General features: G+C 45.8%; 1 protein-coding gene across 1 annotated transcript in view; it reads right to left on the bottom strand.

Moving 5' to 3' along the window:
• The window catches only part of DUS2 (dihydrouridine synthase 2), a 62,024-nt gene that overhangs the window by 11,908 nt on the left and 35,724 nt on the right, over window positions 1-14,392 (bottom strand). The window contains exons 8-12 of the mRNA XM_036751458.1: window positions 12,827-12,892; window positions 12,479-12,549; window positions 7,665-7,751; window positions 5,818-5,986; window positions 2,333-2,454 (exon numbers count right to left, since the gene is read on the bottom strand). Coding sequence (XP_036607353.1) covers window positions 2,333-2,454; window positions 5,818-5,986; window positions 7,665-7,751; window positions 12,479-12,549; window positions 12,827-12,892 — 515 coding nt within the window. The remainder of the gene's footprint in view (window positions 1-2,332; window positions 2,455-5,817; window positions 5,987-7,664; window positions 7,752-12,478; window positions 12,550-12,826; window positions 12,893-14,392) is intronic.

The following is a 14,392-nucleotide window of genomic DNA, read 5'->3' as shown; positions in this document are numbered from 1 at the left end:
GCGAGTGCGTCTCCTACCCCTCCAAACACCCGGCTTCGGCAAAGATGAAGAGAGCCCTGGAAACTCAACAAGGAGCCTTATATCAGACCAAGACAGCTCACCTCCTTCCGTCCAATAAATGCCACGCATCTGGCCAAGGCCTAGCCTTTAGGACAACTGCCTTCTCATCTCTCCGCTGAGGAATCTGCTCACCGAGCCAGTGAGGTCATTCACCCCACTACCACCTGCCCCAAGAGGCAGACTCAGAAACCTAAAGAATGGGTCTTCTCGTCTATTCTGGCCAGCAGTGACCTAAGGAGTCTAGATGACTAAACAACACTCACTTCTGGCACCGGGGGAAAGCACTAACCCCTCTCTGCCCGTTTGCCACCATTTAAAGTCCACCTCTAAAGCCATGTTCTCTGGGAAGCCTTCTCTGAGCCCTCTGGTTGGTAGAGACCTTCCCACTTGGGCCTCGCGCGTGACTTTTGTTTTGCTTCTCTTTAACGCCACTTATGTGATGCTGAATGTTCTCATCATCTCTATATGTATTTCATTTCTCTCCTGTAAGACTTTAAGCTTCACAAGGGCAGGCACTATGTCTTATCTAAACTCTGTATCTTCCCAGAGCCTCGACCAGAGCTCTACCCACATTGTCACTTACAGGTAGAGCACTGGGCTGAATTTAATAACATGAAACCGAGTAAAGGTAAATGTAAAGATTTGCATAGGTTCAAAAAATCAATTTCACCGGCATAGGATGGGGGACCTGGCAGTGAGGTTCACTTGCCAGGCCACCTACGATCATTATTTTAACTTGTCTTCTACAGGTAACACTAGGCAAACCAAGAGGAGCTTTGCTCAAACAAGTGAGCTGTTTCTTTCCTATGTGATAACAGCGGCATCACTACCTACTGCAATTTACCTCTCCAACCTTACTCCTACTATTACCTTACATTTAAAAATATTTTTATTGATTCATTTCCAAATATGTCACTCTTCATTCCCTGCCCAGGGAGTCATTCCTAGTAATAAAGAATTCAAAAAAAGGAAAAAATGAAATTCAAGAAACCAACACTTCAATTGTGTTGAAAGTATATCCCATATTCCACAACCATAGTCTTTCATCTCCTTGCATTCAATTTAATTCAACAAATATTTAATAAATACCTACTAACAGACTCACAGGAAGAGAACACAGGGAGTCAACTTAACAAACTAACCAAAAAGTTTGAGAAAGCACATCTGGTTTTTACCCAGTTTTATGTTTTTCAAAACATTTGGGTTCTCATTTCCTTTCTGAAATATATAAAATAATGTGTATGAAAAGATCTGGAGAATTTACGGATAAGTCAGCAGTGTCATGTGGCAGGCAAAAAAGTTACTGCAATCTTGAGCTGCATTGAGAAAGACATAGCTAGGGGCAGCTGGGTGGCGCAGTGAACAAAGCACCAGTCCTGGAGTCAGGAGGACCTGAGTTCAAATGTGACCTTGGACACTTGATACTTACTAGCTGTGTGACCACAGGCAAGTCACTTAACCCCAACTGCCTTGTCTTCTCCCTCCCCCCCCCCAAAAGAAAGACAGACATAGCTTCAGGGAATAAGGTTATATTACAATAAGCCCCTTGTAAGCTGCCCCAGAGGCCACACTTCAAGTACAGGGTTCAAGGCAAGTCTGGACAACCATTTGTTAAGGATGTTGAACAGGGGATTCAGATTGGCCTGGAAGGACACTGAACGAGGTCGTTCTCTTAGACTGGTCGATCCTGTACCATCTCTGCACTCCTAACTTCTCCAACACTCACTACTATTGAGACTTCTTCTTTCACGTCGGCACATGTTCACAGCAGCCTTCTACTGTTATTTCATGTCTGTATCTATCTGCTATATGCCCCTCCAGGGCAGGGACTAGATTTCATACTCCTCTGGATTTCCCTCAGCAGCCAAGAAGCCACCAGAAATTCATCACTTTGTGCATGTGGAGTTCCTGGCAATAAAAGTCAGAGAAGTAAACCTCCCCCTAGAACCTAAGTATGGGGGAGGGGTCCTGGTGGCCCAGGAAAGCTCCTTGGGGCCTCAGGGGCTCTTTAGAGGTGCCCTGCCTGGCCCCCTCCAGGGGACATGGAAGCTCCTTGGGAGCTGGGATCGTTTTGGGCTTTGTCTTTGTATTCCCAGGTCCTGACACACAGTATCAATAAATGATCGCTGACTGACTGACTGAGAATCCCTTTTGTCTGGAAGAACCCTGAAGGAAAGGAATGAATCTCCACCTTGGCCATCTCTAGGCCTGGCCCTGGTCTAGGGGCTTCTTCCCCAGGTGGCAAGTCTCTCTGGCTCTTCTTCATACGCACCAGATTTCCTGGGAAGACTGAGCAGCATGGAGCTTCTTTCCTTGGGGAGTTTCTAACTGTTCTCTCAGCATCTGACACAAGCAGTATTTGGTATTGGTGTAGTGGTTGTCATATCTCACTGCCTGGGGGAAAAAGTAAAGAAAGAATGAAACTTAGGGCTGAGGAGGGGGCAGTGAAGTGGAGGGATTGTGTGAAGGGTCAGGAAGGAAAGAGAAACCCCTTTCGGGACCCTTCATGAGGCTTTGGAAGTCAGAGGATCTGGGTTCAAATTCTACCTCTGTAAAATGAGAGGGGTGGGTTGGATGGCCTCTGAGGCCCTTTGCAGTATAGCCCTATGACCCTATGGTTTCTGCCTGGGCCATGAGGGTGGCGGGACTCTTCTTGAGTAGTGACAAGAGATTTGCTTCCTTGGTACCACTGTGGGTCATAGTACTAACGATAATTCACTTTTACATGGTGTTTTAAGGTTTTTAAAGTGGTTCCTTTATGCTAACTCTGTGACAAGATGATCATTGTCTGACTTGTCTAAGTTCCCATGGCTAGGCAGTGTCAAAGTCAGCACTTGAACCTAGGTTTCTGACAGCAAGGGCAGCCCCTCCCTTGCTACAAGGGGACCCTCTAGGGCAGGTTTCAGAGGAATTTGAACACCTGGATCCTCTTATAAGCAGGAAAGAGTATTTAATCCCATAGAAAAAGTTGTATCTTAAACCAAGTATTTGATTCCTCTAAGGAAGGGGTGAAGAGCCACCTATCAGAGCCAAACATGACGGGGAAGAATGCTTGAGGATGAAAAGTTGTCCACTATCTCTGTTGTTTTTCCTTCCCTGACTTGATGAATAAACTTTGCAGTTCATATTTCCTAGGATGGAGAGGCAGAGGAGAGAGGCCCAGGTAGGCCAATGGTCCTTCATCATGAGTGGGACCCTCAGAGCTCCTATCTCCTAGGAAAGCCACTGCCAACCTTCATCATCAGCCAACACCACATGTACTAGGATTCCCCTCACACCAGATGCATTAGCTCATAGAACCACAGGCTTTAGACCTGGAAGAGGCCATGTCATTCAATTCTCTCATTTTCCACACGAGGAAACTAAACCCAGGTGAGCTGATGTGACAAGCCCAAGGTGGTGAGTGGCAGGTTCTCTGGCTCCAAACTCAGGGCTCCCGTCACTGCCCTCCTGGGGCTGCCCCTTCAATTTTGCAGGGCAGAAGAGATCATAAACCTGACTAGTACTGGTGGAACAGTGCCCTGCACCCCAAAATAAGGATAACAAATCAAGAATCTTTGATTTTGCTACACTTTTGAGAAAGAATGTTTTCTTTGCCCAGCTCTTTCATGACGAATACTCCCTCAGGGCAGGGAAGAGGCGGGGCGAGAGAGAGAGAGAGAGAGAGAGAGAGAGAGAGAGAGAGAGAGAGAAAGAAATCACCTCACCCTGCAAAGCCTTGCCCAGCCTTATTCCATTTCCTCTGGCTGTTTCATCAGTTCATTGTGGTTTCACCCCAGCAACCTGTGCTGCTTCTATTTAGCAGTGAAAGCACATTCTGCCCTGTTCCAAGCATATCCATCTCTCTATCTCAGCATCTTCAACAACTGTAAAGATGCCGTTACTGGCTCACAGTGAGCCTGGCAGTGGGCGTACCCCAGCCAGGCAGGGAGGCTTGCAAGGCCACCTATGATCATTATTTTAGCTTGTTTTCTACAGGCAACACCTGGCAGGCTACGAGGCGCTTTGCTCAAACAAGTCGACTGTTTCTTTCCTATGTGATAACATGCCCACTGGAAGAGAACTCAGGGAGTCACTTAACAGGCTGACCAAAAAGTTTGAGAGAGAATATCTCTTTTTTACCCAATTTTATGTTTTTCAAATTCGCAAGTCCAACTTACATTTGGTTTTTCCCTTATGATCTCATTTCCTGTCTGAAATACATAAAGCCACTGGCCAGAAGGGGATGAGTGTGGGGGATGACCACAGAGGATTGCAAAGAGTTTGAAGGGGAAAGGATTTTAGAGCTTGGTCCAGACCCGATCCCTGATTTTACCAAAGAGGAGACTGAGGCTTGGGAGTGAAATCATCTGCTGTTGGAGGACACACCACGCCACCCTACAGTTTTTAGTAACTAGCCTTCACTGAACAAGAGTCTGCTCTCGACGCCTTCTGGACTGTGGATCACGGTGACTCTGTTGTTCAGGACCATTCATCCCTCCACCAGTATTTCATTACTCAGCCAACTTGTGTGACTGCTCAAGTCAAAGATATGATTAAGGTCCCTCTGTCAGTGGGACAAAAGCAATGCAGAAATAACACTTTGGCAACTTCTTATTTTCTAGGCTCAAGTGTCATCCTCTTGACCCTCACCTATTTATACTCATTAAGCATTTATTTATAACTGCATCTGGCAGCTCCTTCAAACCCTCCCCCTAAGGGAAACTGGCTTAGGAATCTCTAACTCCCAATCTTACCTTCCTAGCTCATGGGTTTAAAACATTCTGGGAATGAAGCCGGAGATTCTTAGAAACGGTTTTGATTAACAACCCAAAGATATATTGCCATGGAGATGATTTTGTCCACAGCAGCTGTTACCTTAACCCCTTCTACTCTACTCACTCCACTGAGATATACCTTAGGTTGCACTGTTTTAATGTGGGTAGGGGGCTAATCTGCTGTTCCATCCCTGTTCTTAAGTGGTTTATTCCATAAAAATTAATGTCCACACCATTCCTGCTCTCCCTACCACTGAAGATTACTACTTTCAGGAGGGCAGAAAGTATGTTTTCTTTTAAAAAAAATAGACACAAGTCTTTACTAAGGTGAACAACTGAGTCTTTGGCCAGTCTTGCAAGCAGCTCTGAAGACCTTTCACCTAGCATCTCCCCATCTTAGTGGAGTCATCTAGGGGAAAGGAAAAAAAAAAGCAATGTTTGAAAAACCAAGAAGGGAGAAAAAAACATTAGAGCAGGAGGTCAGGGGTGGGCATTAACATGGTGCTCCTGAGTGAGAAGGATTTAAAAAAAAATAAAAGCTTCAACCAGAGGCAGTGTGGTGAACAGGGAAAAGCATTGTGACTATAAGCAAGGCACTTAACTTCCCATTTTTTTCATCCGTAAAATGGGGATAAATCCTGGGGTACTTATCTAACAGGGTTGCTGATGTAAGGATCATATGAGATAATGTATAAGTAAAATAATTTGGCAGTTTTAAGCACTGCACAAACATCAGCTGTCATATTACCAGTATCACACGCACACAACCATGATTTTGGCAGGGGGTGGGGGTGGGGGATGATGGTAAACACGGTATGATGGAAAAAGCAGGGGATGTGTAAAGCAGTGGACCAAGGCTCCAGCACTACCTGCATAGCTTTGGATAAGTTACTTTGGCATTGCAGGCCTGTTTTGTCCTCTGTACAGTGAGGTGGACCAAGTAATCCCTATAGTCCCTTCCAGTATCTCTATGAATGTTCTGAGAAGTAATGAGACCTACGTATTTTATGTACTCTTGCATGATTTTTTCCAGAGGCTGCAGGCCCTCCTTCCTGAAGATGGATGGGTTCCACATGGCTGCGCGTGCTACCATCACGGAAGATGCTGAAGTCTCTTGCCGGAAGGCTTCTAGGTCTGAATATACTTTGATGTGGTCGTGAGATCCTCCGCTGAAAGCCAACACAAGGAGTTATGGCTGTTTGCAATTATGAGACCAACCCCACCAAGCTGAGTAGTGATGGGAGACTATCCCCTGCCTGAGAAACTGCGAGTGTCCCTACTGGGAACAAGACAAGAGGACAGTCCACGGAGCTGCTGGCCATATGTCGCCATATCTCAGCAGGCTGTTAAGTGGGGAGGATGGCACCTTCTATTTCAGCAGGCTGCAGCATTTGTGAGAGGCATGAATACTCCATGGTGATCACAGTAACCTGAGCAGTTTGCTCACAATACGCCCACACTCTGCAGCCTGACCAACTGTCTCACCTCTGACATTCCTGTGATAAGGATGAAAGTCATAAAAACCAGACCTGGACATCTGGATCAAGGGTCCCAGGTTTAAGCTGGCCCACAAAAGCAAAGCTGGCACGAAGGAGCAGGATATCTGTTTTCCCAGAACAACTTCTAAGCCCCGTCTTGGAGGGGACCAGTCACCTTAACTAGATCTGAAACGAGCAGAAGCTGCTCACGCCTCTGCTTTCAGCCAAGCTGACTTGACAATCGGTTCCCAAATGCAGCTCCCATGGTCCCACCTGCAGGCTCTGGGCTAGACATACCTTTGGCTTTTGCCCTGGCATCAGTATCTATTTGCTGCAGGTATCCCTAACACACTGCACACCCTACTCCTAAATCCTGTGCTACCCTACCACTCTTGTCTGCCCACCTGCTGACTTGGGTGCTTTGATGTGACGCTCAGCACCTGTGTGTTTTCTAACTCCAACTGCTTCCCTGGCTCCTGCCTCCCCATCTCCACCTTGGCCCCATATCTGGTCTGTTTCTTGTACCTTGCCTTACATTATAGCCTTATCTTGTATCAAGGAGTGACTTCAAAGGATGTCCTTGGGGGAATGGGACGATATTGTGACAGAGATAATGGCCTAAGGTTTCCTTTGAGATTTAAACCCTCCTTATATGGAATTATGGAATGGAGAAGAAAACCCTAGACCACCAGTGTCAGAACAAAAAAGGAGCTAAAAGCGGGGTTGCGGGGGGTCACCTTCTGAGGTTCTCTCAAGACAAGAACAAAAAGATGACATAGTGACGAAGCTAAAGGAAGGGCTAAAAGAGACAATTACGCCTGCCTCTATTTACATTCCAACCAACAGCAGAGATTTCTTGGAACTTTCCCAAGCTTGCCATTTTTAACTATGTTTCCTCACAGTAGTAAAAACTACTTAAGAAGTTAAGTAGTAAATTTAAGTAGTTAATTAGTAAAAACTCTTAAGAGACATCAAAAAAGTATGTCTTTGCTTCAGAGACGGAGAAAAGCTGAGCCCTATTTAGTGGACTCTAGAGAAGAGAAAGCCTTGATTGGAAGAATGAGTGGTGGCAGCCAAAAAAGGGAGAACCTGGACCAATTCCTAAGTTTGCAGAAGGCAGAACAAAACTGAACTGGGAGCCATTCAAAAACTCAGGAGAGATCCCCGGAAGACGTTCACTAGCAGCAGACCCTGGGTGACTTCCCAAGCTCCTGGCCCTCTGTCACTAAAATAAGTGGTAACCCATGCCCTCTATGCTGACAGAAAGAGCAGAACAATTTCTACTAAATTTCCCAGCTAAATTTCCATGGACTAGCTTCCAGGTCCAATTTGGATCACACTGAATTACTGATTAATAAGAAAAACTTACTTAGCTATTACTGGAATGGACACAGCTTCAGCAATGGCTTTGATAATATCACAGTGGACAGGATGTTGAGGTCTCTCTTCCTTCTTCCTTTACAACAAAAGAAAGGAGAGAAAACATTGAGGTTAACAAAACATACCCAGAACTTCTCTGGGTTGTCAGGTAACGCAACCATGCTTTTCCTGGAGAGCCCCAGAAACAAGCCTGACTGTGATGAAACCAGAAAGCACTTTTGGTTCAGTGGGAGGAGGGGGTGGGGGAATGCATCCCTGTGCTATAGAGGGAAAAAACTCTGACCCACTCATGCTGTCAGTCTCAGATCCCCAACACAATATCAATGGGGGCAAGAGTGAAGGCGCATTGGTGGTGGGTGAGAGAATGACAAGATGGACATGACTAATAAGACTCAGAGGCCACATACCTGGACTAGTTCTGAGAAAACTGGAAGCCACAAAAACTAAAGTCCTGGAATTACTCTCTGTATGATGCCCAAATAGACTGTGGAGCTGGAGAGGAGAGGGACCCTGGATCCCCCTAAATAGCCCCACTGAGGCTACATCAGGATCACTTTGGATCCATCAATTTTTCAGCCTTGGAGGTTGAATATGGACGGCACAATGTGGGCCCAAACACTGGGACACAAGGCCAGTTACAGACTATTAGGCAGGACATTCACATATTTCCCAAGTTGTTTTCAATTTACATTTCTTATAAATGTAATTCCCATTGCATGAAACCAGCCTTGAAGGACAAGTGGGGTCCTATCTAAGCCCATAATGAGCAATGATAACTAATTTGAAAGCTCACACCTTATGCCCTGATCCCCGATCTCAGCAGGATGAACTCCCTCTCTTCTCAAATTTTCCCATAACAATCTGTCTCTGGTTTTTTTTGAGGGGGGAAAGCAGGGCAATTTGGATTAAGTGACTTGCCCAAGGTCACACAGCTAGTAAGTATGTCAAGTGTCCGAGGCTGGATTTGAACTCAGGTCCTCCTGACTCCAGGGTTGGTGCTCTCCTCACTCCACCACCTAGCTGCCTCTCTGTCTCTGTTTTCCATTGGTTCTCCTCATAACCCTTAGCCTTTCTTCAGTCTTATCTCTATGTCATTTCCATGTAGCAAAATATAAGTCAGGACTATGCCACTTTCCACCATTGTATCTCCACCAAATGTTTACTGAACTGAACGGATGACTGGAAGCCCAGGATTCAAAATATCAGGACCATGAGGTGCAGAGAGAAGAAAAACCAACCTCTATCTGGCTACCTAGTAAAGCCAAACAGACTACCACCACAGAAAATAAAGCTTATCTTTCAAAAAAAGAGGGGAGGGAGAGAAAATGGTGAAGGAGGGAGGAAGGAAATAAGGAAGGTAGGGAGAGAGGGAAGAAGGGAAAAAGAAGGAAAGTGGGAAGGAGGGAGAGAGAGGAAAAAAGGGAGAGAGGGAGGAGAGAGGGGGGAGAGAGGGAGGAAAGAAGGAAGGAAGGAAATATTCCATGGCAAGTGAAAGGTAACCTAGAAATCAGGAGGGATAAGAATCATTCAAGGGGTACCTTGCAAGGGGCTTCAAAGTCAATACAGAAAATCTTCAAATACACTGAGAGGAACAATGCCGGCTAGAGAATCACTAGGACCACTTAATCAAGGTATACATTCAAGGATGAAAATGTAGTAGAGAGGAGGGTAAACCAATTCTTTGCCTAGAAGATCCCCTACCCCCAAACAACCTTTTGATATAGGCAAGTCTGAGTTGCTGAAACAAAGGGCAAAGAAAACAGGATGCTCTCAAGCTAACCAACAAATGAGATGCAGATAAATCACTAGGACGGGAGAGCACCCACATGAGAGTTCTGAAAGAACCTGAGAATCAGGGTATGAAAACGTTCTTCAAAATGTGCAGCCTGCCCCAAATAGCTACTGTGCCACCTGATGGATAGCAGACATCACCCTCTCGTCATAAAGCTTCAGGGGGGTATCCTAAGGACCCTGCGTCTGTGTATCCGGGAATATACAGCTCCTAGGACTGACTTCACTGATTCATTCAACAAACGTTGATGCTATAGGTATTACGTATGAGGCATTGTACACCACAAGGGAATTCTAGATTTAGACGGAAAAGGTAGAAAAACTGGTATTTTATAGCAAGAACAGTCCCTAAAGAAACCAAAACTTGGTGATTTTTGTTTTATTCCAACCCTGGTGAAACAAAGACAAGCAGGTGAGCTGAAGTTACCGCATCCTACCTGCATAAAGAACTGTGGTCGCTCCCCCTCCTCCCCCAAGTCCAAGGGAACATTATCCCAGAAGAACGTGATCAAGATGGCCGGCTGCCTGCCTGATGCACAGCGGGCCTGGCCAGAGCACAGGATTAGGAGGCTGGGAACCCTGGCCAGATTCTCGTTTAGGTGGATGCCCTGTCCTAGGTAGTCTCAGGAGTGCCTTTCAATGCTGCAACTCTGTGAAATACAGAGAGGCATGGAAAGATCTCTATGAACTGACGCAGCGAAGGAAGAAGATTCGAGGAAACATGATGGTGACGACAACCAATGGAAATGGAAAGAACAGCACACAAAAACTGTGAGTAAATGGAACACCACCACAAAGATCAAGCAGGATGAGAAGACATCCCCATCCTGGCCCCTGGGTGGAGGGGGGAGGTCCACAGGTTTTCAGAGTTTTCCAATGTTTCAATTAGTTGTGCTGACTTTTCTGTCTTCTCTAAAAATATATACTATTTATTTTATGAGATGGTTCTGTGGGAGGGGCAGGGGGAGACACTATGGTGATCTAAGAAAAAAATCAATAAAAACCGTATAGGCCCTGGGCCTTGTGGGAGATTACAATTCAAACAGCTAATAACCTCAGTCCAGAAAAGCCCAGAGGATAAAGGTGAAGAAGATGTTATTCGGGGAGGGAAATACTACTGAACACCAACCACCCCACATCATGAACTTCTCCTGAGAAGAGGAAAACAATCAATATGAATTCTTCTTTCATAGTTTAGAATGTTTCATGCATCAATCCATGTGCTCATATAGATTCCCTCTAAATCTTTATCTTCCAGTTATTAAGGCCTTCTCCCTCCCCAAATCACTGTATCTGCATACCTGTGGTATCCCCTAGTAAAACATAAGCTGTTTGACGGCAGGAACAATTTCGTGTTTATATCCCTGGAGCAGAGTCTAGCACAATGCCTCGACCATGCTAGGCACTAAGACATGACTACTGAACTGAACTAATGAAGCCCTGATGAGTGGAGGAAAGAAGTGCAGAATGTTTATGGGGCTGGCCTCCCTTTCCCTGGGGGCCTGTTTATGCGACCCTCAGGGCTGAGTCATCCTCAATGGCTCACATCATCCCAGCTAGGTACAAATCTCCTTCCTCCAAGAGTACAGGAAATATTGGCTGCAGCCCCTACCAAAGTCCATGTTAACCATCAGACACACCGGACTCAGCCTCTGATGAAGAAAAGGCCAGAGGAGACACAGACAGAGACAGAAACAAAGGTTTCTCTGAAGGAGTAAGTTACAATTTTTGAGTGTAAGCTTCAATACTTCAAGGAGTCACAATCTGTTGATGTGAATGATGCAGAACCTTGTGAACCCCCTTTCCTTCTTCATACGGTCTTTAGGTGCTGCATGGTTGAGTACACTCATCGACCTAGAGCTAATCTTTCTGCCCTTGATTTAGGGGAAGTGGGGGATGTCTTTGGATGACAGAGTCAATCAGAACTTAACTGAAATTTTGGTGTGAACCAGTGAGTTATGGTGGGGAAAACTGTTCAACTTACAGGCAGAAGATGACCTGGGTTCAAATTTTGCCTTTGAAAGAAGAAAGCATGAGTGAATCTTGCTCTCATTGGATTTGACTTGAGGAGGTAATAACATACACACTCGATTGGGTATCTTACCCTACAGGAAAGAAGGAGGAAGGGGATAAAAAAGGCAGGACAATAGAAGGGAGGGCAGATAGGGGGAGGAGGTAATCAAAAGCAAACACTTTCGAAAAGGAAGGGGTCAAGGGAGAAAACTGAATAAAGAGGGACTGGATAGGAGGGAACAAAATATAGTTAGTCTGTCACAACAGGAGTATTGTGGAAGGGTTTTGCATAATGATACAGGTGTGACCTATGTTGAATTGCTTTCCTTCTTGGGGAGGATGGGTGGGGAGGGAAGAGGGGAGAGAATTTGGAACTCAAAGTTTTAAGAGCAGATGTTCAAAAAAAAAAGTTGTTTGTGCATGCAACTGGAAAATAAGACATACAGGCAATGGGGTGTAGAAATCTATCTTGCCCTACAAGAAAGTAAGGGAAAAGGGGATGGGGGGTATTGAGGTGACAGAAGGGAGGGCTGACTGGGGAACAGGGCAATCTGAATATATGCCATCTTGGAGTGGGGGGAGGATAGAAATGGGGAGAAAATTTGTAATTCAAAATCTTGTGGAAATCAACGCTGAAAACTAAAATATTAAATAAATAATAAAATATAAATTAAAAAAAAAAAAGAAGAAAACAGGCTGCATAACCACATGTAACCAGGCTCAATTTTCAGGCTCAATTCCTCATTTATACAATTAGGAGAAGACCACAGTGGTGATCTTGCAGTTGATCTAATTTACTTCAACACGTGAGATTTGGAGTCATCCCTGGGTTCAAATCCTAGCTCTGCCCCTTTGGGGAAGTTTCTTCTCCTTTCTGGGTCTTGGTTTTCTTACCTGTGAAATGAAGGGGCTGGGTAAAATGACCTCTAAGTCTATGATCCAGTAAGCCACTGAAAAGAGAATTCTTGGAAATCCTCCTTTCCCATCAAATTTACTTACCTTCCATGGACTGCAATGGCTGCCACCCCAGTCCTCTCTATCCGCTTTACAAGATTCAATGTGTCCTCCAGCTGAGGAAAATGACCAAGGAGGGACATGTTACTCAATTTTTATGGGAACTGGATTACTATCACCTAACTCACAAAGGGATCTCAGCTCTTCTCCATCTGCCCTCCCAACCCCAATTCAAATCAATAAACATTTATTAAGCACCGACTATGTTCCAGGTACTGTGCTACAAAAAAGAGGCAAAAGACAGTTCTTGCCCTCAAGGAGCTTACCCTCTAATCATCCCTCAACTTCATCAGAAATTGATAAGCTCTTTTGAAGGAAATAAACTGTGTTTACCGTTGGCAGAATCCGGATCTTGCAGGTCACTGGTTTGCAGATCCCTTTAACAAGGGTACTCAGAATCTACAGAGAGGGGGAGAAACAGGAGCATTTGGGGCAGTGACTCTATTACATGTTAATTCCTTAATTAAAAGCAGTAAGTTGTTATATAAATCACTCAAGATGTAATAACAAGATCTACATACCCCCAATACCACAGACATGGTGTGTGTGCGTGTATGTGTGTGATGGTGGAAAAAGCTCTGACCTGGAGTCAGAAGGTCTGGGTTCAAATGGAATATGGGCTACGTGGGGGTGCTCACAGTACACTAGCAGCATCTCCGTAACGTCTTCAAACTTCAAGGGCACCTTCTTCACAACTGCCCACGAAGTAAGCACGTGAGACCTACTGGCCCCATTGTACAGATGTGTGAGCCATGGCTCAGAAGTGAAGCGACTTTTCCAGGGTCTCAAAGCTAATCCTGAGCCGGCATTTGGACCAGAAAAGCACGTCTCTTTTGACTTCAGGTCTAGCCTTCTAGACTATATTATGATACCACATGAAGTAAGAATATAAATTCTCTCCTCTCTCCCCCAACAAAACTATGGGTCTTAACTACTTCTCAGCTAAGAAGGAGTCATGTTAATTCCTCATGAGGTCTGTTTTCCCAATTGAGCTTTGTCTTCATTTTGTATTTCTGCTCCGTAGGAGGACCTAATGAGACTGAGACAATGCATTTAGCACTGGAGAAGAGGGCTGGACTAGGGCAGGGAGTGCCCTTCATCCTGAAATACAACTACTGCATCAATGCCTTTCATAGCGAGAGGCAGGTTTGCATTTGCATGCAGTCAGCCCTTCAAGTTTCCCTCTTCTACGGCTCGGGCTGGCCGTCTTCAGTGCCTGCCTGCTTGTGGAGCTGGCTCTTGACCCAAGGGGCTGACATTCTGCCCTAAGATCTCCTCAGTTCAGGCCGCAGCACACCCAGGCCTGCCATCCTGATCTATCTTGGCCTGGGCCCCCGAGGGCCCCAACCAAAGCACAGGAGGCGTTCCCTTGCTCGTGAAGACGGCGCTCACGGTGCAGCACGCGGACCGTCCATCTGTCACCCCTCGCTCTTGCCTGTCTCACCCCCTCTTCTGCTCATATCCCAGGTACCGTTCTCTTGCCCACGTCAGGGCACCATCATCACTAGCATTTCCGTAACACTTTAAGGTTTTTAAAGCTCTCATTTGATCCTGACAAGCGCCCTGTGAGGCAGGTGTTCTTATCATCCTCATTTTACAGATGAAGAAACCGAGGCTGAGCAAGTTTACGTGACCTGTCCAGGGTTACGCTGCTGGTGCTCGAGGTCAAATTTGAACTCCGGTCTTCCTGTGCTCCACCTACTGCGCCACCTCACCAGCTCATCACACACCTTCCCCACTGCTCTCCGGGTCGCTCGTTATTTTGATTCTTTTGCTTCGAGGCAGCCAAGGGATGCAGCAGACAGAGCACCGCGGCTTAGGCTTAGAAGACCCGAGTTCAAATCGGGCCTCGGACGCTGACAAGCTGCGTGACCCTGGGCAAGTCTGCCTCAGTTTCCT

This window comes from Trichosurus vulpecula, chromosome 3, assembly GCF_011100635.1.
Source record: "Trichosurus vulpecula isolate mTriVul1 chromosome 3, mTriVul1.pri, whole genome shotgun sequence".
Classification (NCBI taxonomy): domain Eukaryota; kingdom Metazoa; phylum Chordata; class Mammalia; order Diprotodontia; family Phalangeridae; genus Trichosurus; species Trichosurus vulpecula.
This window is presented reverse-complemented; position numbering and strand designations above follow the sequence as displayed.